At 55.5% G+C, this 26,521-nt stretch overlaps 1 protein-coding gene across 1 annotated transcript; it reads left to right on the top strand.

The window, feature by feature from the left end:
- Nucleotides 1-18,693: 18,693 nt before the first annotated feature.
- Nucleotides 18,694-26,501, top strand: LOC542515 (rolled leaf 1). The gene is made up of 19 exons (NM_001309221.1): nt 18,694-19,063; nt 19,414-19,758; nt 19,862-20,021; nt 20,413-20,495; nt 20,597-20,687; nt 20,782-20,877; nt 21,551-21,664; nt 21,766-21,849; nt 21,935-22,090; nt 22,184-22,258; nt 22,483-22,589; nt 22,675-22,858; nt 23,424-23,612; nt 23,766-23,846; nt 24,595-24,729; nt 25,039-25,361; nt 25,458-25,563; nt 25,916-26,065; nt 26,147-26,501. The coding sequence occupies exons 2-19, from the start codon at nt 19,511-19,513 to the stop codon at nt 26,291-26,293; spliced, it is 2,529 nt and encodes an 842-aa protein (NP_001296150.1). The 5' UTR covers nt 18,694-19,063; nt 19,414-19,510; the 3' UTR covers nt 26,294-26,501.
- Nucleotides 26,502-26,521: the final 20 nt, after the last annotated feature.

Raw genomic sequence — 26,521 nt, 5'->3', positions numbered from 1 at the left:
GCACGCGCAGTTGGCGCACCGGACAGTCTACAGGACCTGTCCGGTGCACCACCGGACAGCCCAGAGGCCCCACCAGTCAAAGCTCCAACGGTCAGAACCCAACGGCCGGCTGATGTTGTCCGGTGCGCCATGCGACAGCAGCCTTCCAACGGCCACATTTTGGTGGTTGGGGCTATAAATACCCCAACCACCCCACATTCAATGGCATCCAAGTTTTCCACCTTCAACACATTACAAGAGATATATCATTCAATTCTAGACACAACCAAAGAGATCAAATCCTCTCCCAAATCCGGAATCACTCCAAATCAAATAGTGACTAGAGAGAGCGACATTTGTGTTCATTTGAGCTCTTGCGCTTGGATTGCTTCTTTTCTTTCTCATTCTTATTGTGATCAAACTCAATTGTAACCAAGGCAAGAGACACCAATTGTGTGGTGGTCCTTGCAGGAACTTTGTGTTCCGTTTGATTGAGAAGAGAAGCTCACTCGGTCTAAGTGACCATTTGAGAGAGGGAAAAGGTTGAAAAAGACCCGATCTTTGTGACCACCTCAATGGGGAGTAGGTTTGCAAGAACCGAATCTCGGTAAAACAAATCATCGTGTCTCACTCTTTATTCGCTCACGAATTATTTTTTCTCCCTCTCTCTCGGACTCGTTCATATTTCTAACGCTAACCCATCTTGTAGTTGTGCTTAAGTTTATAAATTTCAGATTCGCCCTATTCACTCCCCCTCTAGGCGACTTTCAAACGCGTATAAATATGCATATGCATTTTCGCTCTCGCGAGCGACTGTAGCTCCTTTGAACAAAGTGCAGACGAGGATGTAAAATATTCGCTTATCCTTTTAGCATCATAAATCTATAGTTTGTCTCTTCTACGTGTTTATTTGCGCATCCGCAGTATGAAAATACGCACACGCATGTGGGGACGGCTGGAGATAGCGTTAGGCTATCTGCAGTGCCATGTGCTACAACTCCCCCTAGACGTAGATACAGAGAGCAGTGCCTGCTGTAGTGTGTGTGCTAACTTTTATTGGGTGGCTTCAAGAACAACGATACGTCATATAAAGCGTAAGATTCTGCATCCACTATTTGGCCTGGTTCATAGCACATGTGAAAGGGAATTAGGTTTACACCTATTTCCTAATTGATTTTGGTGGTTGAATTGCCCAACACAAATAATTGGACTAACTAGTTTCCTCTAGTGTATAAGTTATACAGGTGCCAAAGGTTCACACTTAGCCAATAAAAAGACCAAGAAATGGGTTCAACAAAGAGAGCAAGGGATAACCGAAGGCTGCCTTGGTCTGGCGCACCGGACTGTCCGGTGTGCCACCGGACAGTGTCCGGTGCAACAGGGGACTTCAAGCCAAACTCCTCACCTTCGGGAAAACGCAGAGGCGCTCCGCTATAATTCACCGGACTGTCCGGTGTACCACCGGACAGTGTCCGGTGCTCCAGAGGAGAGCGACCCTGAACTCGCCAGCTTCGGATTTCCGCTCCGCTATAATTCACCGGACATGTCCGGTGCACACCGGACTGTCCGGTGAGCCAGCGGAGCAACGGCTACTTCGCGCCAACGGTCGACTGCAGGCGCATTAAATGCGCGCCAGCGCGCGCAGAAGTCAGAGCACGCGCGGGTGGCACACCGGACAGCCTACAGGGCTTGTCCGGTGCACCACCGGACAGCCAGGCGGGCCCACAAGTCAGAGCTCCAACGGTCAGAACCCAACGGCCTGGTGACGTGGCTGGCGCACCGGACACTGTCCGGTGGCGCACCGAACTGTCCGGTGCGCCATGCGACAGCAGCCTCCACCAAACGGCTAGTTTGGTGGTTGGGGTTATAAATACCCCCAAGCACCCCACATTCAAGTCATCCAAGTTTTCCACCTTCCAACTACTTACAAGAGCTCTAGCATCCAATTCTAGACACACCCAAGTGATCAAATCCTCTCCCAATTCCACACAAAGCCTTAGTGACTAGTGAGAGAGATTTGTTGTTGTCGGGGACCATAATTAGGGGTACCCTCAAGGCTCCTAATTCTCAGCTGGTAACCCCCATCAGCACAAAGCTGCAAAGGCCTGATGGGTGCGATTAAGTCAGGGATCAGTCCATTCGAGGGATTCGATCACGCCTCGCCCGAGCCTAGCCTCGGGCAAGGGCAGCCGACCCCGGAGGATTTCCGTCTCGCCCGAGGCCCCCCTCCAGCGGCGAATATATTTCCGGCTCGCCCGAGGCCCTGCCTTCGCCAAGAAGCAACCCTGACCAAATCGCCGTACCGACCGACCAAATCGCAGGAGCATTTAATGCAAAGGTGGCCTGACACCTTTATCCTGACACGCGCCCCCCAGCCGGCAGAGCCGAAGTGACCGCCGTCACTTCGCCGCTCCACTGACCGGCCTGACAGAAGGACAGCGCCGCCAGCGCCACTCCGACTACGGTGCCACTTGACAGAGTGAGACTGACAGGCAGTCAGGCCCGGCCAAAGGCACCATAAGAAGCTCCGCTTCGCCCGACCCAGGGCTCGGACTCGGGCTAAGTCCCGGAAGACGGCGAACTCCGCCCGACCCAGGGCTCGGACTCGGGCTAAGTCCCGGAAGACGACGAACTCCGCTCCACCCGACCCAAGGCTCGGACTCGGGCTCAGCCCCGGAAGACGGCGAACTCCGCTCCGCCCGACCCAAGGCTCGGACTCGGGCTCAGCCCCAGAAGACGGCGAACTCCGCTCCGCCCGACCCAGGGCTCGGACTCGGGCTCAGCCCCAGAAGACGACGAACTCCGCTCCGCCCGACCCCAGGGCTCGGACTACGCCCCGACCTCAGCCGACGGTCTCCGCCTCGCCCGACCAAGGGGCTCGGACCTGACCTCGGCCACGGAAGACAGACTCGACCTCGGCTTCGAAGGAGCTTCCACATTGCCCAACCTAGGGCGCAGACCAGCCACGACAACAGGAGGCGCCATCATCACCCTACCCCGAGCTGACTCGGGCCGCAGGGAACAAGACTGGCGTCCCATCTGGCTCGCTCCGCCAGATAGGCAATGATGGCGCCCCGCATACTTTGTGACGACGGCGGCTCTCAGCCCCCTTACGGAAGCAAGAGGACGTCAGCAAGGACTCAACCGCTTCGACAGCTGTCCCTCCGTCAGGCTCCAGCACTCCTCCGACGGCCACGACATCACACCAGCAGGGTGCCAAAATCTCTCCGGCTGCCACGACGGCATGTACTTAGGGCGCTAGCTCTCCTCCGCTAGACACGTAGCACTCTGCTATACCCCCCGTTGTACACCTGGATCCTCTCCTTACGCCTATAAAAGGAAGGACCAGGGCCCTCTTAGAGAGGGTTGGCCGCGTGGGGATGAGGACGAGACAGGCGCTCGCTTGAAGCCGCTCGCTCCCTCTCCCGCGTGGACGCTTGTAACCCCCTACTACAAGCGCACCCGACCTGGGCGCGGGACGAACACGAAGGCCGCGGGATTCCCACCTCTCTCACGCCGGTCTCCGGCCGCCTCGCTCTCCCCCCTTCGCGCTCGCCCCCGCGCTCGACCCATCTGGGCTGGGGCACGCGACGACATTCACTCGTCGGCTCAGGGACCCCCCGGTCTCGGAACGCCGACAGTTGGCACGCCAGGTAGGGGCCTGCTGCGTGTTGACGAACAGCTTCCCGTCAAGCTCCAGATGGGCAGTCTCCAGCAACCTCTCCAACCCGGGACGGTGCTCCGTTTCGGGAGTCTTGAGTTCATGTCCCTCGACGGCAGCTACGACATGATACTCCTTCCACTGCCGTGCGACAACGACAATGGCGGCCGACAGCCCGCCCGCCGGCGGCGGAATCGACGACGTCTTCCCCGCGTGGTGGAAGAACAACCTTCGAGCTCATCCCGCCCTCTTCCCCGCCGACGGAGGGGAAGGCGGGGCAACCAAGGCCAAGCGAAAGGCAGCGCCTCATCGACTGTCGAGCGAGTCGACGGCCCCAGCGCCCCAACGGGGGACGCACCGGACGTCGACCTCGCGTTTGAGACGAAGGCGAGCGCCGTCTCCCCGCAACACGCCAATCCCGAGCAAGCGGACGACGCCAGCACGCTCGCGAAAAGCTTGCTGGACGTCACCCTCGTACCTGAGACGACGGCGCAGTCAGTCCCCGACGTGACCTCATCGTCGCCCGTCGACCAAAAGGTACCGACCGATTCCCATCCCACGTCTTTCGGATTCAGCCTCGACCCGCCTAGCGGCCCCGCTTTGGTGGGCGCTCTTGTAGAGGCGAGTCCAAACCCTCTGGGGTTTCGTATGCGGTCACCTTGGGACCGGCTGACGGACGTCTCGACCTACGGGCCCTCTGGGTCCAAGGAAGACGACGAGCCCAGCATCTGTTGGGATTTCTCTGGACTTGGCAACCCTAGTGCCTTGCGAGACTTCATGACCGCATGCGACTACTGCCTTTCCGACTGTTCCGACGGTAGCCGTAGCCTCGGCGACGAGGACTGCGGCCCAAGTCGCGAATGCTTCCACGTCGATCTAGGGGGTCCCTCCGAAGGCAACCATCTTGGCATGCCGAAGGACGGTGATCTCCCTAGGCCGGTGCCTCGTGTTGACATCCCACGGGAGCTAGCTGTGGTCCCCGTTCAGGCGGGGGGCCATGACCCACAGCTCGAGCAAATCCGCGGGGTACAGGCCAGGCTCGACGAGGGAGCAGGAGCGCTTGAGCCGATCCGTCGGGACGTCGGGCAGGCATGGGCGGGCCAACCTCCGGCCGGAGAAATACGTCATCTACCCCAGGGCTTCCAGCACCGCATCACCGACGACGTCAGGGTCAGGCCACCACCCGCATCCAGTGGGGTCGGCCAGAACCTGGCGGCAGCAGCAATGCTTCTTCGCGCGATGCCGGAGCCATCAACCACCGAGGGGCGGCGAATCCAGGGAGAGCTCAAGAATCTCCTGGAAGGCGCCGCGGTCCGACGGGCCGAGAGCTCCGCCTCCCGAAGGCAGGGGTACCCCTCGGAACCTCATGCCGCGACTTCCCGATTCATGCGGGAAGCCTCGGTCTACACTGGGCGCACGCGCAACACCACGCCTGCGGCCCCGGGTCGCCTCGGCAACGAGCACCATCACCGCGACCGTCGGGCCCACCTCGATGAGAGGGTGCGCCGAGGCTACCACCCCAGGCGCGAGGGATGCTACGACAGCGGGGAGGATCGGAGTCCCTCGCCCGAACCACCCGGTCCGCAAGCCTTCAGCCGAGCCATCCGACGGGCATCGTTCCCGGCCCGGTTCCGACCCCCAACTACTATCACAAAGTACTCGGGGGAGACGAGACCGGAACTGTGGCTCGTGGACTACCGTCTGGCCTGCCAACTGGGTGGAACGGACGATGACAACCTCATCATCCACAACCTCCCCCTGTTCCTCTCCGACACCGCTCGCGCCTGGTCTGAGCACCTGCCTCCGGGGCAGATCTCCAACTGGGACGACCTAGTCCAAGCTTTCGCCGGCAATTTCCAGGGCACGTACGTGCGCCCCGGGAAATCCTGGGACCTCCGAAGCTGCCGACAGCAGCCGGGAGAGTCTCTCCGGGACTACATCCGGCGATTCTCGAAGCAGCGCACCGAGCTGCCCAACATCACCGACTCGGATGTCATCGGCGCGTTCCTCGCTGGCACCACCTGCCGCGACCTGGTGAGCAAGCTGGGTCGCAAGACCCCCACCAGGGCGAGCGAGCTGATGGACATCGCCACCAAGTTCGCCTCCGGCCAGGAGGCGGTCGAGGCTATCTTCCGAAAGGACAAGCAGCCCCAGGGCCGCCCTTCGGAAGATGCTCCCGAGGCGTCAACCCAGCGCGACGCCAAGAAGAAGGGCAAGAAGAAGTCGAAAGCAAAACGCGACGCCGCCGACGCGGACCTTGTCGCCGCCGCCGAGTACAAGAACCCTCGGAAACCCCCCGGAGGTGCCAACCTCTTCGACAAGATGCTCAAGGAGCCGTGCCCCTATCACCAGGGGCCCATCAAGCACACCCTTGAGTATAGATAGCCAAAAAGCACGAGGCCCGTGAGCCCGGCACGAAGCCCACTTTTTGGGCCCGGTCCGAGCCAGGCACGGTAGAATAAGCGGACATGCTTGGACAGGAAACTAGGCACGGCGGGCTAGCCCGGCACGGCCCGTTTACCTCTAAGCCCGTCAAGCCCGTTTTTTTTACACTAAAACATGCTTACCGGCCCGTTTAGCCCGCTTTTTGGCCCGTTTTTTTGTGCTAAACGGGCCGGCCCGGCCCGTTTAGGCCCGCTGCGGGCCGGGCTTGGACAGAAAATTAAGCCCGCTGGCTCAGCAGGCCCGGCCCGGTTTTTGGCCGGGCTTCACCGGGCCCGGGCCGGGCCGGGCGGCCCGTTTGGCCATCTCTACCCTTGAGGAGTGCGTCATGCTTCGGCGCCACTTCCACAGGGCCGGGCCACCCGCGGAGGGTGGCAAGGCCCGCGACGACGACAAGAAGGAAGATCACCAAGCAGGAGAGTTCCCCGAGGTCCGCGACTGCTTCATGATCTATGGTGGGCAAGCGGCGAACGCCTTGGCTCGGCACCGCAAGCAAGAGCGCCAGGAGGTCTGCTCGGTGAAGGTGGCGGCGCCAGTCTATCTAGACTGGTCCGACAAGCCCATCACCTTCGACCGAGACGATCACCCCGACCATGTGCCGAGCCCGGGGAAATACCCGCTCGTCGTCGACCCTGTCATCGGCGACGTCAGGCTCACCAAGGTCCTCATGGACAGAGGCAGCAGCCTCAACATCATCTACGCCGACACCCTCGGGCTCCTGCATGTCGATCTGTCCTCCATCCGGGCAGGCGCTGCGCCCTTCCATGGGATCATTCCCGGGAAGCGCGTCCAGCCCCTCGGACGGCTCGACCTTCCCGTCTGCTTCGGAACACCCTCCAACTTCCGAAGGGAGACCCTGACGTTCGAGGTGGTTGGGTTCCGAGGAACCTACCACGCGGTACTGGGGAGGCCATGCTACGCTAAGTTCATGGCCGTCCCCAACTACACCTACCTAAAGCTCAAGATGCCGGGCCCCAACGGGGTCATCACCATCGGCCCCACGTACAAACACGCGTTCGAATGCGACGTGGAGTGCGTGGAGTACGCCGAGGCCCTCGCCGAGTCCGAGGCCCTCATCGCCGACCTGGAAAGCCTCTCTAAGGAGGTGCCAGACGTGAAGCGTCATGCCGGCAACTTTGAGCCAGCGGAGACGGTTAAGTCCGTCCCCCTCGACCCCAGCGGCGACGCCTCCAAGCAGATCCGGATCGGCTCCGGGCTCGATCCCAAATAGGAAGCAGTGCTCGTCGACTTTCTCCGCGCGAACGCCGACGTCTTCGCGTGGAGTCCCTCGAACATGCCCGGCATACCGAGGGATGTCACCGAGCACTCGCTGGACATCCGAGCCGGAGCCCGACCCGTCAAGCAGCCTCTGCGCCGATTCGACGAGGAGAAGCGCAGAGCCATAGGCGAGGAGATCCACAAGCTAATGGCGACAGGGTTCATCAAAGAGGTATTCCATCCCGAATGGCTTGCCAACCCTGTGCTTGTGAGAAAGAAAGGGGGGAAATGGCGGATGTGTGTAGACTACACTGGTCTCAACAAAGCATGTCCGAAGGTTCCCTACCCTCTGCCTCGCATCGACCAAATCGTGGATTCCACTGCTGGGTGCGAAACCCTGTCTTTCCTCGATGCCTACTCAGGGTATCATCAAATTAGGATGAAAGAGTCCGACCAGCTCGCGACCTCTTTCATCACACCCTTCGGCATGTACTGCTATGTCACCATGCCGTTCGGCTTGAGGAATGCAGGCGCGACGTACCAGCGGTGCATGAACCATGTGTTCGGCGAACACATTGGCCGCACGGTCGAGGCCTACGTCGATGACATCGTAGTCAAGACGAGGAAAGCCTCCGACCTTGAAGCGACATTCCGATGTCTCAAGGCGAAAGGCGTCAAGCTCAATCCCGAGAAGTGTGTTTTCGGGGTACCCCGAGGCATGCTCTTGGGATTCATCGTCTCCGAGCGGGGCATCGAAGCCAACCCAGAGAAAATCGCAGCCATCACCAGCATGGGGCCCATCAAGGACTTGAAAGGCGTATAGAGGGTCATGGGATGTCTCGCGGCTCTGAGCCGCTTCATCTCACGCCTCGGCGAAAGAGGTCTACCTCTGTACCGCCTCTTGAGGAAGGCCGAGTGCTTCACTTGGACCCCCGAGGCTGAGGAAGCCCTCGGGAACTTGAAGGCGCTCCTCACAAAGGCGCCTATCTTGGTGCCCCCAGCTGCCGGAGAAGCCCTCTTGGTCTACGTCGCCGCGACCACTCAGGTGGTTAGCGCCGCGATCGTGGTCAAGAGGCAAGAAGAGGGGCATGCATTGCCCGTTCAGAGGCCAGTCTACTTCGTCAGCGAGGTACTGTCCGAAACCAAGATCCGCTACCCACAAGTTTAGAAGCTGCTGTACGCGGTGATCCTAACGCGGCGGAAGCTGCGACACTACTTCGAGTCTCATCCGGTAACTGTAGTGTCATCCTTCCCCCTGGGGGAGATCATCCAGTGCCGAGAGGCCTCGGGTAGGATTGCAAAGTGGGCGGTGGAAATCATGGGCGAGACAATCTCGTTTGCTCCTCGGAAGGCCATCAAGTCCCAGGTCTTGGCGGACTTTGTAGCTGAATGGGTCGACACCCAGCCACCGACGGCTCCGATCCAACCGGAGCTCTGGACCATGTTCTTCGACGGGTCGCTGATGAAGACAGGAGCCGGCGCAGGCCTACTCTTCATCTCGCCCCTCGGGAAGCACCTACGCTACGTGCTACGCCTCCATTTCCCGGCATCCAACAATGTGGCTGAGTACGAAGCTCTGGTCAACGGGTTGTGGATCGCCATCGAGCTAGGGGTCCGACGCCTCGACGCTTGCAGTGACTCGCAGCTCGTCATCGACCAAGTCATGAAGAACTCCCACTCCCGCGACCCGAAGATGGAGGCCTACTGCGATGAGGTTCGGCGCCTCGAAGACAAGTTCTACGGGCTCGAGCTCAACCACATCGCTCGGCGCTACAACGAAACTGCGGAAGAGCTGGCTAAAATAGCCTCGGGGCGAACGACGGTTCCCCCGAACGTCTTCTCCCGGGATCTGCATCAACCCTCCGTCAAGATCGACGACACGCCCGAGCCCGAGGCACCCTCGGCCCAGCCCGAGGTACCCTCGGATCATTCTGAGGCATCCTCGGCTCGGCCCGAGGCATCCTCGGTTCAACCCGAGGTACCCTCGGCCCCGAGGGCGAGACGCTGCTCGTCGAGGGGGAGCAAAGCGGGGTCACGCCTGATCAAAACTGGCAGACCCCGTACCTGCAATATCTCCACCGAGGGGAGCTACCCCTCATCTTGCTGGGTGATGAGAAGGAGCTCTACCACCGCAGCCCCTCCGGCATCCTCCAGCGATGCATCTCCATCGCCGAAGGTCAGGAACTCCTGCGAGAGATACACTCGGGGGCTTGCGGCCATCACGCAGCGCCTCGAGCCCTTGTCGGGAATGCTTTCCGACAAGGCTTCTACTGGCCGACGGCGGTGGCCGACGCCACTAGAATTGTCCGCACCTGCGAAGGGTGTCAGTTCTACGCAAGGCAGACCCACCTGCCCGCTCAGGCTCTGCAGACGATACCCATCACCTGGCCTTTTGCTGTGTGGGGTCTGGATCTCGTCGGCCCCTTGCAGAAGGCGCCCGAGGGCTACACGCACCTGCTGGTCGCCATCGACAAATTCTCCAAGTGGATCGAGGTCCGACCCCTGAACAGCATCAGGTCCGAGCAGGCGGTGGTGTTCTTCACCAACATCATCCATCGCTTCGGGGTCCCGAACTCCATCATCACCGACAACGGCACCCAGTTCACCGGCGGAAAGTTCCTGGACTTCTGCGAGGACCACCACATCCGGGTGGACTGGGCCGCCGTGGCTCACCCCATGTCAAATGAGCAAGTAGAGCGTGCCAACGGCATGATTCTACAAGGGCTCAAGCCTCGGATCTACAACGACCTCAATAAGTTCGGCAAGCGATGGATGAAGGAACTCCCCTCGGTGGTCTAGAGTCTGAGGACAACGCCGAGCCGAGCCACGGGCTTCACGCCGTTCTTCCTAGTCTACGGGGCCGAGGCCATCTTGCCCACAGACTTAGAACACGGTTCCCCGAGGACGAGGGCCTACACCGACCAAAGCAACCAAGCTAGCCGAGAAGACTCGCTGGACCAGCTGGAGGAGGCTCGAGACAAGGCCTTACTACACTCGGCGCGGTACCAGCAGTCCCTGCGACGCTACCACGCCCGAGGGGTCCGGTCCCGAGACCTCCAGGCGAGCGACCTGGTGCTTCGGCTGCGACAAGACGCCCGAGGGTGGCACAAGCTCACGCCCCCCTGGGAGGGGCCGTTCGTCATCGCCAAAGTTCTGAAGCCCGGAATGTACAAGCTGGCCAACAGTCAGGGCGAGGTCTACGACAACGCTTGGAACATCCAACAGCTACGTCGCTTCTACCCTTAAGATGTTTTCAAGTTGTTCATATACCTCGCGCCCAGCAAAAGTTTAGTCGTCAAGGAAGGGTCGGCCTCGCCTCGGCAAAGCCCGACCCTCCCTCGGGGGCTAAAAGGGGGGGAACCCCCTCTGCGTCGAAATTTTCCTCGAAAAAAGATCTTTTCTGCTAGAAGGTCTTTCGGGCTGTTTGACTACTTCGAAAGTGGATCCTGAAAACGACGGAGTACACGTAAGCAGCCAAGGCTGACCGAGCCGAGGGACTCCTACGCCTCCGGGATACGGATACCTCACTCATCACCTTCTGCGATAAGTAACTCACGTCCGGATAAGTGATTCCGCGGACCGAACAAGTCTACACGTTCGGAAGCTCTTCTGCCGAAGCGATCCTTCGAGCCTTCTCGACTGCGTCGGTGATAGAGCCCCATGGACGGGTAAGAGTGCGCGTAAGCGGCAATGCCGACCGAGCCGAGGGACTCCTACGCCTCCGGGATACGGATACCTCACTCATCACCTTCCGCGAGAAGCAACTCTCGCTCGCACAAACATTTCTGTTACCAACAAAAAAGTCTAGATACTCGAAACAAGAGGAAAAGAGACGCGGCTTTACAACACGGCGAGGGTGTGTTTTGGCCTCGGCGGCCGCAGGGAACACACGCTACAAGACAATCCGATCCTGCAGGCTCGGGTCTTAACGCTGAAAGGGAGCAGCAGCACCCTCGGCATCGACAACACCTTCGGTGAGGTCCGACCTAGCCTCGGACGGCGACGCGGTCCGAAGATCTCCACTCTGAAGGACGACGTCATCGCCACGCCCGGGCCATCGCTGCCAGGGTCTTCTCCGGGAATCCGGCCCGAGCAGGCGGCTCGGCCGGTCACCCCGGGGCCTCAGCCAGCTGTCCTCCAAGGACGTCAGCCCGACCCGAGGCCTCGGCTGGTCAATTCCGGCGTCGGTCCCGCTAACGGACGACCCGGCCAGGCTCCGGCCAACCAGGTTTTCTTTTCGAGCCAACTCTGCCTCTGTTCATGTTGACACCGCTACCCCTGGCCTCGGCTCATCGGAGAGCGGTCGAGGGGTCCCTTTAACTGAGCAAGAGAAGCCTCGGGCAACAAGGCCGACCGAGCCGAGGGACTCCTACGCCTCCGGGATACGGATACCTCACTCGTCACCTTTACACGGGGCGACTCACGCTTGGTGAAGCGGTTCAGACAACCAACAGGCGAGTCTTAGTGCTCGAAAATGAGGAAAAAACACGGCTCCGTGCCGAAAATACATACATGTTCAGGCCTCGACAGCCGCAATGAACAAAAACACTGGTATTCAAAGTGCCATTACAAACGGAACTCCGGTTCCACCTCCGCAGGTACGAACAACCCCACTCGATGGGGGGGCCTGCGGAGCAACAGAAGACCGACGAACGGCGCGCCGTCGCCCGCTCCAGCAGCGGCGACGACGACGACTTCTGCTCCGGGGGGGGGTGAACAGCGGCAGCGCTGACCTCAGGGCGGATGCTGCTACCAAGAGGCCCCCGCCCATGCCCAAACTCGTGAGGCAAGGACGGGCAGAAGGCCGTAGAGTTGGAGGTCGGTCCGTGGGTGGCCCTGGCCATCTCGTCGGCGGAAGAACCTCTTCCAGCTGCCGTGGCAGACGCCGGCGCCGGGAGCGGCTCCGAAGCCACTCGCGTCCGAGAGCCAGGCACGTTGCAGCTGCCGGCGCCATGGACGACGACCGCCCTTTCCCTCCGATCACTGAGGGAAGGAGCGGGCCACCGCCCACGCAGGGGCCGACCCCGACTCGGCACACTCCCCTCCCTAGCCCTGGTGATGAAAATCCTTGAGGCTGAGGGAGGGGCAGAGGCCGCAGCCCGGCTCGCTTTCCCCCACCATCAAACTGGAGGTCACCATCTTGGGTGACCGCCGGCGGAGGGGTGCAGCCGGGCTGCATGATGAAAATCCTTGAAGCCGAACGATGGCTGAAAGGTACCAACTCCCATGGAGTTGCGTTCCTCCAACGATGAGGCGGAAAGACGGCGGATATCCCCCATCCGGGGGCTTGGAAGGTGGAAAGACACGATGCACAAGGGAGCGCGAAGACATGGTCGCCTTCCAAGGAGGTCACCCCCCTTTTAAAGGTGGCTCTCCCTACTTGCGTCCCCAGCCGTCGTGGGCTGAGTCTTCTCCAACACACTCCAAGGTCCTCCCCTACGGCGCGGGGGTTGGGTCCCACACGTCATGCAAGCCGGCTCAGAGCAGAAGAAGCCAAACCGCCATGCGCGGTGCGTACAACCGCCTAGCGGTTACAAGCGACTCTCCACATTTGCCCAGACCAACGGGCGAAAGGGGCGGGCAACCATGCAGGCGGCATGCAACCGCGCCAAGTGGGCGCACTTCTCCGACTCCCAACACGCCCAGCATGGAGGCCCAGGCCCACGCGTCATGCAACCGGCGCGCCGAATGCTTCGTGCATGCAACAGCACCGCCACTTGCGCCACTACCGCGCCTCCTCGACTGCGGAACCAATACCGTGACTCGAGGCGACCCAGCGCACGACCCAGCAGCGCCAGCCTGGCGCGGCGGTCAATGCAGCCAAAAATGGGCCGGCAGTAATGGCGGTGGCAGGCGGGCAGGAGCAGCGGCCCCGTCGTCAGCCGAGCTCACGTCCCGTCCGGGGGCAACGAGAGAACCCTCTCTCACGGCGTGAAGACAACACGCCCGTGATCCGTTCCTCGAACGGCTCGCACACGCGCAACGACCGCCCCGCCAACCACTCGCCCCGTCACATTAACTCCGCAGCGGGACAGGCGGCACCTCTGGCAGGAGAAGCGGGCGACGCTTCGCCTTCGCCATAATAACCGCGTCAAAAAAGGTACGCCGCGTCGTTCGATTTCGTATCCTTTTCCTTTTTTCCTCTTTCTCTCTCTTGCAACAGGGACCGGGAAAGGGGGATACCCCGAAAAGGATCCTTCCCCGTGAAGGAACCAGGCTCCGAGCCTCCCTACTGATCAGAGGTTCGAAGGCTGGCCCCTCGGAAGGGTTCGACAGCCGCCTCAGATCGCGTGGGCTCTACACCCACTACTGGTCAGAGGTTCGAAGGCCGGCCCCTCGGAAGGGTTCCACGGCCGCCTCAGGCTACTCGGGCTCCGCGCCCATTACTGATCAAGGGTTCGAAGGCTGGCCTCCGAAGGGTTCACAGCCGCCTCAGACGCCGAGCGAGGGATGACCATGGGTACGTTCGATACATAACCAAGGCTCGGGTTGCGCTCCCGAGGTACCCTAGGACATTTCCGAGACCAGCGGGAACGATCTTGTAACGGAATCCCATCAGAGGGAGGCATCGAGCCCTCGGACCCTGTCGCCAGGGGACCGGGTCCGGCAGATCACCCGCAGGTACTTTTGGGCGTGCCTCTGGGCCCCTAGCCGACCCCTAACGAACGGGGCACGGACGTCCACTCGGATTACCTGCTTGCAGCTCACCGGAGACACCATGTTCAACGCCCATCGAGGGCAACATGGCGCTTTCCCCCCCTCCTCCTTGCGGAAAGGCGACGCAGGGGCGTATGTAAAAAAGCCGAGTCTGTCCCTGATCGCCCTCTCGCTCTGTGCAGAGGCTCGGGGGCTGCTCTCGCAAATCTGGCTCCGGCCGAACCGTTGACAGCGTCAACATACCAGCCCGAGAACTTGGGACCCGACCGTACACCCGGGCTATGGCCAGCTCGCATGAGGGAACGACCAGACCAACCGAAGCATTATGCGAGGCATTAAGACCTCGAAGGAGTGAAACCACTCCTCCGAGGCCTCGGGGGCTACACCCGGCTGGTGCGCTCGCGCGCACCCACCGGAACAAAACGCAACCGAGAAAGGCTGGTCCCCTTGCAAAAAAGTGCGACGAAAGCCTCCAAGCGAGTGCTAACACTCCCTTCGAGGCTCGGGGGCTACTGTCGGGGACCATAATTAGGGGTACCCTCAAGGCTCCTAATTCTCAGCTGGTAACCCCCATCAGCACAAAGCTGCAAAAGCCTGATGGGTGCGATTAAGACAGGGATCAGTCCATTCGAGGGACTCGATCACGCCTCGCCCGAGCCTAGCCTCGGGCAAGGGCAACCGACCCCGGAGGATTTCCGTCTCGCCCGAGGCCCCCCTCCAGCGGCGAACATATTTCCGGCTCGCCCAAGGCCCTGCCTTCGCCAAGAAGCAACCCTGACCAAATCGCCGCACCGACCGACCAAATCGCAGGAGCATTTAATGCAAAGGTGGCCTGACACCTTTATCCTGACACGCGCCCCCCAGCCGGCAGAGCCGAAGTGACCACCGTCACTTCGCCGCTCCACTGACCGCCCTGACAGAAGGATAGCGCCGCCTGCGCCACTCCGACTGTGGTGCCACTTGACAAAGTGAGACTGACAGGCAGTCAGGCCCGGCCAAAGGCACCATAGGAAGCTCCGCTTCGCCCGACCCAGGGCTCGGACTCGGGCTAAGTCCCGGAAGACGGCGAACTCCGCCCGACCCAGGGCTCAGACTCGGGCTAAGTCCCGGAAGACGGCGAACTCCGCTCCGCCCGACCCAGGGCTCGGACTCGGGCTCAGCCCCGGAAGACGGCGAACTCCGCTCCGCCCGACCCAGGGCTCGGACTCGGGCTCAGCCCCGGAAGACGGCGAACTCCGCTCCGCCCGACCCAGGGCTCGGACTCGGGCTCAGCCCCAGAAGACGACGAACTCCGCTCCGCCCGACCCCAGGGCTCGGACTACGCCCCGACCTCAGCCGACGGTCTCCGCCTCGCCCGACCCAGGGGCTCGGGCCTGACCTCGGCCACGGAAGACAGACTCGACCTCGGCTTCGGAGGAGCTTCCACATCGCCCAACCTAGGGCGCAGACCAGCCACGATAACAGGAGGCGCCATCATCACCCTACCCCGAGCTGACTCGGGCCGCAGGGAACAAGACCGGTGTCCCATCTGGCTCGCTCCGCCAGATAGGCAATGATGGCGCCCCACATACTCTGTGACGACGACGGCTCTCAGCCCCCTTACGGAAGCAAGAGGACGTCAGCAAGGACTCAACCGCTCCGACAGCTGTCTCTCCGTCAGGCTCCAGCACTCCTCCGACGGCCACGACATCACACCAGCAGGGTGCCAAAATCTCTCTGGCTGCCACGACGGCATGTACTTAGGGCGCTAGCTCTCCTCCGCTAGACACGTAGCACTCTGCTATACCCCCCGTTGTACACCTGGATCCTCTCCTTACGCCTATAAAAGGAAGGACCAGGGCCCTCTTAGAGAGGGTTGGCCGCGCGGGGACGAGGACGAGACAGGCGCTCGCTTGAAGCCGCTCGCTCCCTCTCCCACGTGGACGCTTGTAACCCCCTACTACAAGCGCACCCGACCTGGGCGTGGGACGAACACGAAGGTCGCGGGATTCCCACCTCTCTCACGCCGGTCTCCGGCCGCCTCGCTCTCCCCCCTTCGCGCTCGCCCCTGCGCTCGACCCATCTGGGCTGGGGCACGCGACGACATTCACTCGTCGGCTCAGGGACCCCCCGGTCTCGGAACGCCGACAGTTGTGTTCTTTTGAGCTCTTGCGCTTGGATTGCTTCTTTTCTTTCTCAATCTTTCTTGAGATCAAACTCACTTGTAATTGAGGGAAGAGACACCAATTGTGTGGTGGTCCTTGCGGGAACTTTGTGTTCCATTTGTTTGAGAAGAAGAAGCTCACTCGGTCCAAGGGACCGTTTGAGAGAGGGAAAGGGTTGAAAGAGACCCGGTCTTTGTGACCACCTCAACGGGGAGTAGGTTTGCAAGAACCGAACCTCGGTAAAACAAATCTGCGTGTCACACTCTTCATTCGCTTGCGATTTGTTTTGCGCCCTCTCTCTCGGACTCGTTTCTATTTCTAACGCTAACCCGGCTTGTAGTTGTGATTAATTTTGTGAATTTCAGTTTTGCCCTATTCATCCCCCTCTAGGCGACTTTCAACATGCACTGCGGATAGAGTAAGGAATCGAATAAAATATGTGATAGTTGATATAGAGAAAATATATAGAGAGGTATGAATGCAGATGATTGTGATACAGAGTAAGAAATCATGTTGACTAGACTGTAAATAGTGGTATAGAGTAATGATATAGAGTAACATGCACTGTGCATAGCTTTAGACTAGTTGCAGCGCTATCCTCGCGACACCCCATCCCCTTGAGTTGTAGATGTGTAGGGTGACATAGACGATGCAGTGCACCGCTCTATCACGTCGGCTATAGCGCCAGGGCGAAGCCCAGAACTACGCCAGATCGAAGGGACAGGGGACACTGTACCGGTCTCGATCATCGTTTTCCGTGCACGATAGTGTTTGTTAGTTGTAAAAAAATGATAATAGATAGGGAATATGCATAGAAACTGACATTTTAGAGCTATAGTGAGTTATAGGAGGAGAATTTAGGAGTAACTGCTATAGAAAGAAGAAAAAGTATAAAGTGACTGTATAGTACAGTATATGGGGAAATTTAGAAGAGAGCCTTGAATGCAATGTTACATCTCGCTGTGCACACTGCTGTGTAGGCCTGGGCAAAAAGAACCAGAACTGAGCAATCGAACCGAAATAACCGAGAACCGAAACCGAACTAACCAAACCGAAGGAACCGTTATGAAATTCGGTTCTGGTTTTTTGAGAACCGAAATAAATGAGATATTTTTGGTTCTGCACTCCAAAGAACCGAAAAAACCGAAAGAACCAAAAAAACCGTAAGTACAATATTCAATTTGTTACATGTGTTTGTAACTTCGGATGTTGGTTTATCGACTTATGTTGAACCTCTAATTATCTATGAAATTCTAGGCATTGTGCATTTGTAGTTATTTGTGGGGAGATGCTGCTGAAATTTCTCATAAAAGTTAGCGTTAATCAGAATTTTAGAGTGACTATTACAGTTCGGTTAGAACCGAAGAACCGAACCGAAGAACCGAGAACCGAGTTAGTCGGTTCTGGTTTCTTTATCTTACTATTTTACTATTTTGGTTCTAGTTTTTAAAGAACTAAATTTCTATAAGAACCGAGAAACTAAACCGAAGAACCGAACGCACGCCCAGTCGTACTGCTGTGAACGGGGAAAAGGCAGCTGTAGTAAAAGGCGCCGTTTGGGAGCAAGCGGGGTGACCAACAGGCAATTGAGAGGCGAGGACAAATTGGACAAAACGCAGCGCATGTGCAGTAAAACCGTAAAAAGCGAGGTCAGGTGACACTGGCAACAGGCTGACAATCCCGCAGCGCGCGTGCCGGCTTCGCACTCCCGGGTGGGACCCACAGGCGCTGTGGCCCGCACGTCGGCGGCAGGCTGCCTCCTGCCGCAACGGAACGGGGCGGGACGCTGAGGGACCGTACGGGTACGGCCGCGCCCCGCCTCGTGCAGGCCGTCGTCGTTACCTGCGACGCCACCGCCGTGCACCGGGTCCAGGCCCACCCCCCAGCAGCGAACGAACGACCCTCGCGGGACCACCAGCCGCCCGGGCGCTGGAACGGCGCGCGCACAGGCACAGGCGCACAGCCACAGCCACAGGGGCAGGGGCAGCTCCGTCATTCCGCTGCTGATTTGAGCGCGGCCCCCACCCCCACCCGCGCGCTCCTCGATGCGCGCGTTCGTTTGCCGGTCGCGCGGGCCCTCCAGGCTCCACCACCAGTCCACCACCACCACGGCACCACCACGTAGACCGGGCCTACCGTACCCTCTGCGGACCCCACTGTATTCCCGTCCCCGCGACGTGGGCCCTCGCGCGGCGGTTCAATCAGTCAGGAAAGCGTAGCGCAATCACGCGCCACCACCAAAGGCCCCAACCCCCGGTCCCGCGGCCGCCGGTGCACTGCACCGCGTGCACCGCCTCCGCGTCCCGTTGCGCGGCCAGGCCAACTCACCCGGCACGGCGCAGCCATCGTCTCTCTCTCCTCCGTCCTCCGCTCCGAGTCCGACCGGTGGTATATACGTAGGCCGTCTGCCTCGGCACCACAGTGCTTGCCAGCGAGCACTGTGCCAGAGCTCTGCACTGCCGTGTCCACCGTCTCCCTCCTCGCCTGCGTCGCGAGCCGCGACTGTGCAAGCTGCTATTGCTGGTGCCGCTGTTCCACGTCTCTGTCTCCGCTTTTAAGGCTGTCACCTTTCCCCATCCCCTGCGCGCCCTCCTGCACTCTCCCCACTCAACAATCAACCACGGCGTCACAACCGCACCCCTCCGAACCCTAGCTAGCACCGCGCGCCGGAGCCCCGGAGTAGGTGCCTGCTTGCCCTCCTGCGGTGGCCGTCGCGCTGCCGCCGCCTGATCCGATTCGTCTAGCCGTGTCAAGCGCCACCACCGGTGATCGATGCGAGGCGCCGCGGGAGGCGGCTCGGGCTCGGGCAGGCTGTGAGGAGAGGCTGTCCGCTCGCTGCGTCGTGCGCCTGTCTGCGCGCGCGTCTGCTCCGCCGTCCGCGCCAAGCCGTCCCTCGCCGAGGGGGGCTGCCTCTCACGGCCGCTCGGCCTCGCCGCGCGTCTGCTTCCCACCACCCACGCAGGTCAGAACTCCGCGCCCCAGGATCTACCTACCTACCTTGGCTTCCTGCTTGCCTCTGCTGTGTGGATCTGTCCCGCTTTTGAAGTCTCTGCGTGCTCACCGATGCTGCCGATTTGATCGCTTCAGCTGCCTGCCATTTCTCGGAATCGTTTTCGTACAATTTCGGCTCGTTTGTTTTGGGCAACTCCAGTTCTAGCTTTACTACTACATTTCTCCTTCCCACCGCTCTCGGAAGTTGTTCCCCCGCTTTTGTTGTGTGCATCTCGTCTCTCGACCCCCAGCATTTGTACGAAGTTTGACGCCTTCGGTGCCGTAGCTCATTTGCAGCCCTCCATTTCCTCTGTCTCCCAGGGATCCTCGCGGGCTGGAGGTCGAAGCGCGAGCGGAGAGCTAAGAGCAACAAGGCGACGAGATTTGTGTGGCTACGATTTTGCGTTGCCGACGGAACATGGGAACAATGGTTGCAGCGGTGGCGTTGCGAGGGGGAAGCAGCGATAGCGGAGGATTTGATAAGGTTCCCGGGATGGACTCGGGAAAATACGTGCGCTACACCCCGGAGCAAGTTGAGGTGCTCGAGCGGCTCTACATAGATTGCCCCAAGCCAAGCTCCTCACGGCGGCAGCAACTGCTGCGCGAGTGTCCTATACTCTCCAACATTGAGCCAAAGCAGATCAAGGTCTGGTTCCAGAACCGGAGGTAACAAATCCGACAAGTCGAAGTCGAAGTCGAGCCACAGCCCACTAAATTGTAGTGAAGAACGTATTTCACGTCTGGATTAATGTGCCTGTACCTTCTGTAGGTGCCGCGATAAGCAGCGGAAGGAGTCTTCGCGGCTTCAGGCTGTGAACAGAAAGTTGACGGCAATGAACAAGCTTCTAATGGAAGAGAATGAGCGGCTTCAGAAGCAAGTCTCTCAGTTGGTTCATGAAAACGCGCACATGCGGCAGCAGCTGCAGAATGTAAGTCTTCGATAAATGTACTGGCCTTGTTGCTTACAAAATACAAATCATGCTATTGCTAAAAGTCATTTGCTGATGCCGTATTTGTACCGCGTCTGCGAAGTGGAGTGCAGTTTCCTTCATTATTTTGTACCTTAAATTTTGTACTGTACTAGCAGTGCATGACTTTCGAAAGTCGATAGTGCCAGGCTGCCAGCAAATTAATGCCGATGAGATGTTAAGGTCCACATTATGCTGTTATTCGGGGCTGGTGCATGCAACACACACTGAAACCTGTTGTCCATGTGATGATGGTGTTGAATCTATTTAATATTTGACCCCTGGGATAATAGTGCCTACCGGAGTATTCTATCCCTGCAATGTCCTGATATCTTCCATTGATTGGGTACAGACTTCATTGGCCAATGACACAAGCTGTGAATCAAATGTCACTACCCCTCCAAACCCTATAAGGGACGCAAGTAACCCTTCTGGGTAAGTGAATCATTCTGGCCATCTGGAGAAGGATTCTTGTTGCGTAACCTTGCCATTTCAAGACTATCCTAATCATAATACCATTCCAATTCTTGTTTCAGACTCCTTGCGATTGCAGAGGAGACCTTCACAGAGTTCCTCTCAAAGGCTACTGGGACAGCTATTGATTGGGTCCAGATGCCTGGGATGAAGGTTATATGTCAACTCTCAATCCCTGTTCTTTGGCTTAAGTTACATTTTTTTTCCAGAAAACTGCTAGGTGCTAACTACATTCTGTTTTCTGAAGCCTGGTCCGGATTCAGTTGGTATCGTGGCCATTTCGCATGGTTGCCGTGGCGTTGCTGCCCGCGCCTGTGGTTTGGTGAATCTAGAACCAACAAAAGTAAGTTTTTAAATTGTTTGGGACCTTGTGCTACCTTTAAGAATGCCCCTCTTGTTTTCTTTGTTCTAGGCTGTAGTGATGTGCCAAAGGGCCTCTAGCCGAGTTGGTTAGGTGGTCTGAGTAGCACTCCTTAGGTCCTGAGTTCGAATCCCAGCGAGAGCGAATTTTAGGCCGAGGTTAAAAAAGATCACCCGTTGGTTCCCCTGGTCGTGTGCACATGAGATGGACTGACCTATGGGGGGCAATTACTCGTGTAGGGGCTGGGAGGGCTCAAAGCACGAGTAAAGATCTGGCCTATAGGGGAGCGGACCCTCGTGTTGCACGAGGGACTAGCTTTCCTGACCTTTCTCGGTCAGGGCTCTGATTGAGCTTCTTCTTATTATAATACTGTGGGGCGGTCTTTCCCCTACCGACCGAGGCTGTAGTGATGTACATTTGCAAGTGATCTGTGTAACTTCTGGATATGATTAGACACTGTTATATATCTAATTATTTATTTATGCCATATCTCCTTACATCTGAGCAGTCCCGAACAAAATCTTGGATCATTTATATGAGCTTACAAAGGCCCTAGGATACTTTTCATTTTTTCCTGTATCAATCAATAGTTGATACAAATTTTAGCATTTACTTTCAAGAAATTATCTGATCCTGATATGGCTGTGATATGCAGGGCATAGAGATCTTGAAAGATCGTCCCTCTTGGTTCCGTGATTGCCGAAGTCTTGAAGTGTTTACAAGGTTTCCAGCTGGAAATGGGGGAACAATTGAACTTATTTACATGCAGGTGTGCAATTTTTATTTTGCTTCATTGTTGATGTTTCTTCAGCATTTCTGGTGAGCTGCATGACTCATTACGTGGATGGTAATATTTGTATGTTATTGCAGATGTATGCCCCAACAACTTTAGTCCCTGCACGTGATTTTTGGACACTACGATACACGACAACAATGGAAGATGGCAGCCTTGTGGTATGTAACTGCAGTTTTATTGTTTTTAACTTGATAACTGAGGAACCAGGACGCTAATATTTGCTAATCTTTCTCCATCTCCAAGGTCTGTGAGAGATCCTTGAGTGGTTCTGGTGGTGGTCCAAATGCAGCCTCTACACAACAATTTGTTAGGGCTGAGATGCTTCCAAGTGGGTATTTAGTTCGCCCATGCGAAGGTGGAGGATCAATTGTGCATATAGTGGACCATCTAGATCTCGAAGTCTGGTTCTCACTTTTTATTTTAATTTTAATGTTTTGATGCTGTTAGTCTGTATGTTGTCCATTAATGATCGTATTGGGTTTCATCTTTCAGGCATGGAGTGTTCCTGAAGTGCTTCGACCACTGTATGAGTCTTCTAGAGTTGTTGCTCAGAAAATGACTACTGTGGTACGTGTTTATTTTTTTTTGCCCCTCATTTTTTCAGCTTAAACCTTTTATATTTCTTTAATAAGGTTGCCGATATTCATTTTCTATTTTTTCATGAATGAAAAAGTCTGTTTTATATGTTCTAAGTAATGACTGGCTGTATACATGGTTGCATTTAGTTCTGCGTATGTGTTTGAATAGTTCATTCTTAGCATTATACTTCATGCTAGCTGCTGTGTATCCAGGCACTGCGCCACCTTAGACAAATTGCTCAAGAAACAAGTGGAGAAGTAGTGTACGCCTTGGGAAGGCAACCTGCAGTCCTACGGACCTTTAGTCAAAGACTAAGCAGGTATTTTTTTTATTGAACTTTAACCCCAACTCATGTACATCTTGTTGTCTAGTTTAAAACATAAAAATTCTTGTTCTTCCATTAGGGGGTTTAATGATGCCATTAGCGGTTTCAATGATGATGGCTGGTCTGTAATGGGGGGAGATGGCATTGAAGACGTTGTTATTGCTTGCAACTCAACCAAGAAAATTAGGAATACCAGCAATGCTGGGATTACATTTGGAGCCCCAGGAGGCATTATTTGTGCGAAGGCATCCATGTTACTGCAGGTAAGGGTGATTATTGTTTGTGTGAAGGCATTATCTGTACAGTCTTTTCATATTTTATACTTAGAAATAAAGGGGGAAAAGCAGGTACCGTTGCATATTGCATTGTGCAGAAGTAAACAAATGAACTGCAGAATTTTGTTAAGTTACATTGTACCTCTTAATCAAAAACATAATATCGTCCTTGTTTGATTTGCACTTTAGTGAATACATTTCTGGCTGTGCATGTTATTTCTGATACCATCTATGCATTGAGAGTATAGTAACTTCTGATTTTTTATCTGGTTGTGCCACAATTAATGTTAAGCAGAAAAAGGCACAATAGATGACTTTTTAATTGTACATGGACATTGTACACTAGAAATTTAGGAGTTCCGCTTAAATGCAGTGGTGGGTGCACATTTGACACTAGAAATTTGAGTTTTCACCCCTGTAAAATGGAAGAGCTCCATCCCAGTTTTAAAATAATAAATATGCTACTGATATACACGATTTTAACATGATTTTCTGAACCTAGATTCCCTATATGCTATGCTTTTTTAAACATGTTTCTTTATTGGTATTCTAGAGCGTCCCACCGGCAGTACTGGTACGATTTCTGAGGGAGCATAGATCTGAATGGGCTGATTACAATATTGATGCGTATTTGGCTTCATCATTGAAGACCAGTGCGTGCTCACTTCCTGGGTTGCGACCCATGAGATTTTCTGAGGGGCAGATGATCATGCCACTTGCTCACACAGTTGAGAACGAGGAGGTAGGTTTGCAGTTATTTCGTGGAAAGCCTGTGTCTTTGTGAAGCTAATTGATTTCGTTTTCACCATTAGCTCTGTTCTCATGGTTGACTTAGTTCTATTAGATGTACCATGTGACTCATAGTTACTGTCCTTGACTGATGAATAATTCACAGATTCTTGAAGTTGTCCGCCTTGAAGGTCAGCCTCTTACTCATGATGAAGCTCTTCTTTCAAGGGACATCCACCTTCTCCAGGTAAATATTTGATTTCCATCTATTCTTTTGTTTTCAAGTCCTGCATTGCCTCTCTTTTTTTCTCGGAAAACGCAGGAGGGCTGCACATCATTATATTAAGTAGAGGGGGAAAAGAAAGTCCAAGCGGACAGATACAAGCATCCTAGCCCCCCTTAAGGCGGCCAAAAACACAAAAACAGAAACTGATCCATCACAATAGAAACACGGCCACACACTACCCGCTAAAACATTCCTGCCAAGCTAAGGGCTGTTGCTAGGCCTAAACTTTCCAGATTCTTGGCCCCAGCCATCACCCAACATGCTAGCTCATCAAGCAGGGATCTCTGCACTTTGCCAATGGTAGGAGATTCACCATCAAAGACAGCCTGGTTTCTTTGCCATCAAAGTCCTGCATTGGCTCTCATTGAACCAAAAGGTAGCAATATCAATGTCTCTTAATTAACAGGATGATTATTCTATAGCTCCTATGGCGTAGTGACTTCTCAAAGTTACGCTTATAGGCTCTTCGGCATTAAAATTGTCCTGTAAGCTCAGAAACGAGGCTTGCCGACATTTGTTTAATTGTTTCTTACTGTACACGAAATGAGATCTGGCTACTGATTTTCTTTTAACAACAGGCACATGTCTGTTTAGCAATACTAATTGGGGTCTTGAATAAAGAAATAGATTAAGGTTCTAAACGAGAGTATCTTGAGCAATTCGTTTTAAGACCATGCATCGCTAATCAGTCCTTTGTTTTAATTTTCAGCTTTGCACTGGAATAGATGAGAAATCTGTGGGTTCCTCCTTCCAGCTTGTGTTTGCACCAATTGATGAGCATTTCCCAGATGATGCTCCATTGATTTCTTCTGGCTTTCGTGTCATACCACTTGATGTGAAAACAGTTAAGCATTGCCAACAACATTACCTTTTCCCTTTTTTTCCTTGCTTGGGCAGCCGCTTCATTTCCTTGTCTATTATGTTTATAATTATCCTTAACATGTCACTTGATTTGGTTCAAGAGTAAAAGTGTCCATCTGATATACTTAACATTCTGTTAGAATGATAGTTTGATAGCCACGTTTATCATACATTCAGGACTATTTTTCTCTTTTGGAATAACACTCACATTTCCGTCATGGCCTACTGTATGGAGGATTGCGATATTTTTAACAAACATATTGTGCAGTTCTGATCATCATATCTCATGCAGGATGGTGTATCCTCTGGTAGGACGCTAGATTTGGCATCTAGTCTTGATGTGGGCTCTGCTGCACCCCAAGCCTCAGGGGAATCTCCAGATGACTGCAGTTTGAGATCTGTGCTGACAATCGCCTTTCAATTCCCGTATGAGATGCACCTTCAGGACAGCGTTGCAGCAATGGCCCGTCAATATGTTCGTAGTGTCATTTCTGCTGTGCAAAGAGTGTCGATGGCTATATCTCCCTCCCAATCTGGTCTAAATGCTGGGCATAGGATGCTTTCTGGCTTCCCTGAAGCTGCCACACTTGCTAGATGGGTTTGCCAGAGTTATCAGTAATTTCCTTCCCGTGCTGTTTCTGATACCTCACCTAAATGGTTTGGTTCTTTTTTATTGTAATCTCATAGCTATTCTTTTGGGCCCCAATACAGCTACCATCTAGGTATGGAATTACTTAATCAATCAGATGGAGCTGGTGAAGCATTGTTGAAAATGCTCTGGCATCATCCAGATGCTGTTCTGTGCTGCTCCTTTAAGGTATCAGAAGAGTTTTACTCAAGTCTGCAATATTCCAATCTTCTAAAGTAGAGGCAGACCCCTCCACCCATGTTTTAATGCTTTCACAACGAAATTTTCGTGCTGCCTTTTGTACCTAATAATAGATATCTATATATGGATTATGCATGGGAGCAGATGAGCCTGCACCCTTCTAACTTTGTTGAATGATGCAATGCAGTCTAGTATGCCTTTTTCTGTATCTTGTTAAGCTCATGTATGAATGCTTTGAGATAACTTTTTTGCTATCATGTGAAAATTATCTATACTAGTGGTTTTATTAGGTGTAATAGTTTTTTATAATCATGCGCTGAGGTCTGGTTTATTGTTTCAGGAGAAACCTATGTTTACGTTTGCAAACAAGGCAGGGCTGGACATGTTAGAAACATCTCTTGTTGCCCTGCAAGACCTGACGCTAGACAAGATCTTCGACGAGTCAGGAAGGAAAGCACTATTCTCAGACATCTCGAAACTAATGGAACAGGTTAGAGGTCAAAACAGCCATCCTTGAGAGTGAACCTGAGATGCGCTCAACAGCTAACATATTCCGTCTTCGTTGTTTTAGGGCTACGCGTACCTGCCGTCAGGCGTGTGCATGTCAGGAATGGGCCGCCATGTTTCTTTCGACCAAGCTGTAGCGTGGAAGGTGCTCGGCGAGGATAGCAACATCCACTGCCTGGCGTTCTGCTTCGTCAACTGGTCCTTCGTGTGACTGACGCCCAACCCGTCGGGTGGTTATGGCGAGCTGACCCTTTTTTTGTATGGAAAATCATCAGCTGTGACAAAAGGCATATGTTGCATGCACTAGTTGAAGAAACTGGTCCAAATGCTTTTTTTGTTTGTCATTCCATTCAGATGTTGCTAGGTGTGGAGTGGAAATGGGGCAATAGTGTCACGGTTACACATGACCCAGCATTAACCAAACAACCGCGTCGCCAGT

The sequence above is a fragment of the Zea mays genome, chromosome 9, assembly GCF_902167145.1.
Source record: "Zea mays cultivar B73 chromosome 9, Zm-B73-REFERENCE-NAM-5.0, whole genome shotgun sequence".
NCBI classification, from domain to species: Eukaryota; Viridiplantae; Streptophyta; class Magnoliopsida; order Poales; family Poaceae; genus Zea; species Zea mays.
Note: the sequence above shows the minus strand (reverse complement) of the source record. Positions and strands in the feature narration are given on the sequence as shown.

Coding starts and splice junctions, on each gene's coding strand:
- LOC542515 (NM_001309221.1), top strand. CDS start 19,511: ATGGGAACAATGGTTGCAGCGGTGGCGTTGCGAGGGGGAAGCAGCGAT. Junction 21,850..21,934: donor TGGAAGATGGCAGCCTTGTG/GTATGTAACTGC, acceptor TCCATCTCCAAG/GTCTGTGAGAGATCCTTGAG. Junction 23,613..23,765: donor ACACAGTTGAGAACGAGGAG/GTAGGTTTGCAG, acceptor AATAATTCACAG/ATTCTTGAAGTTGTCCGCCT.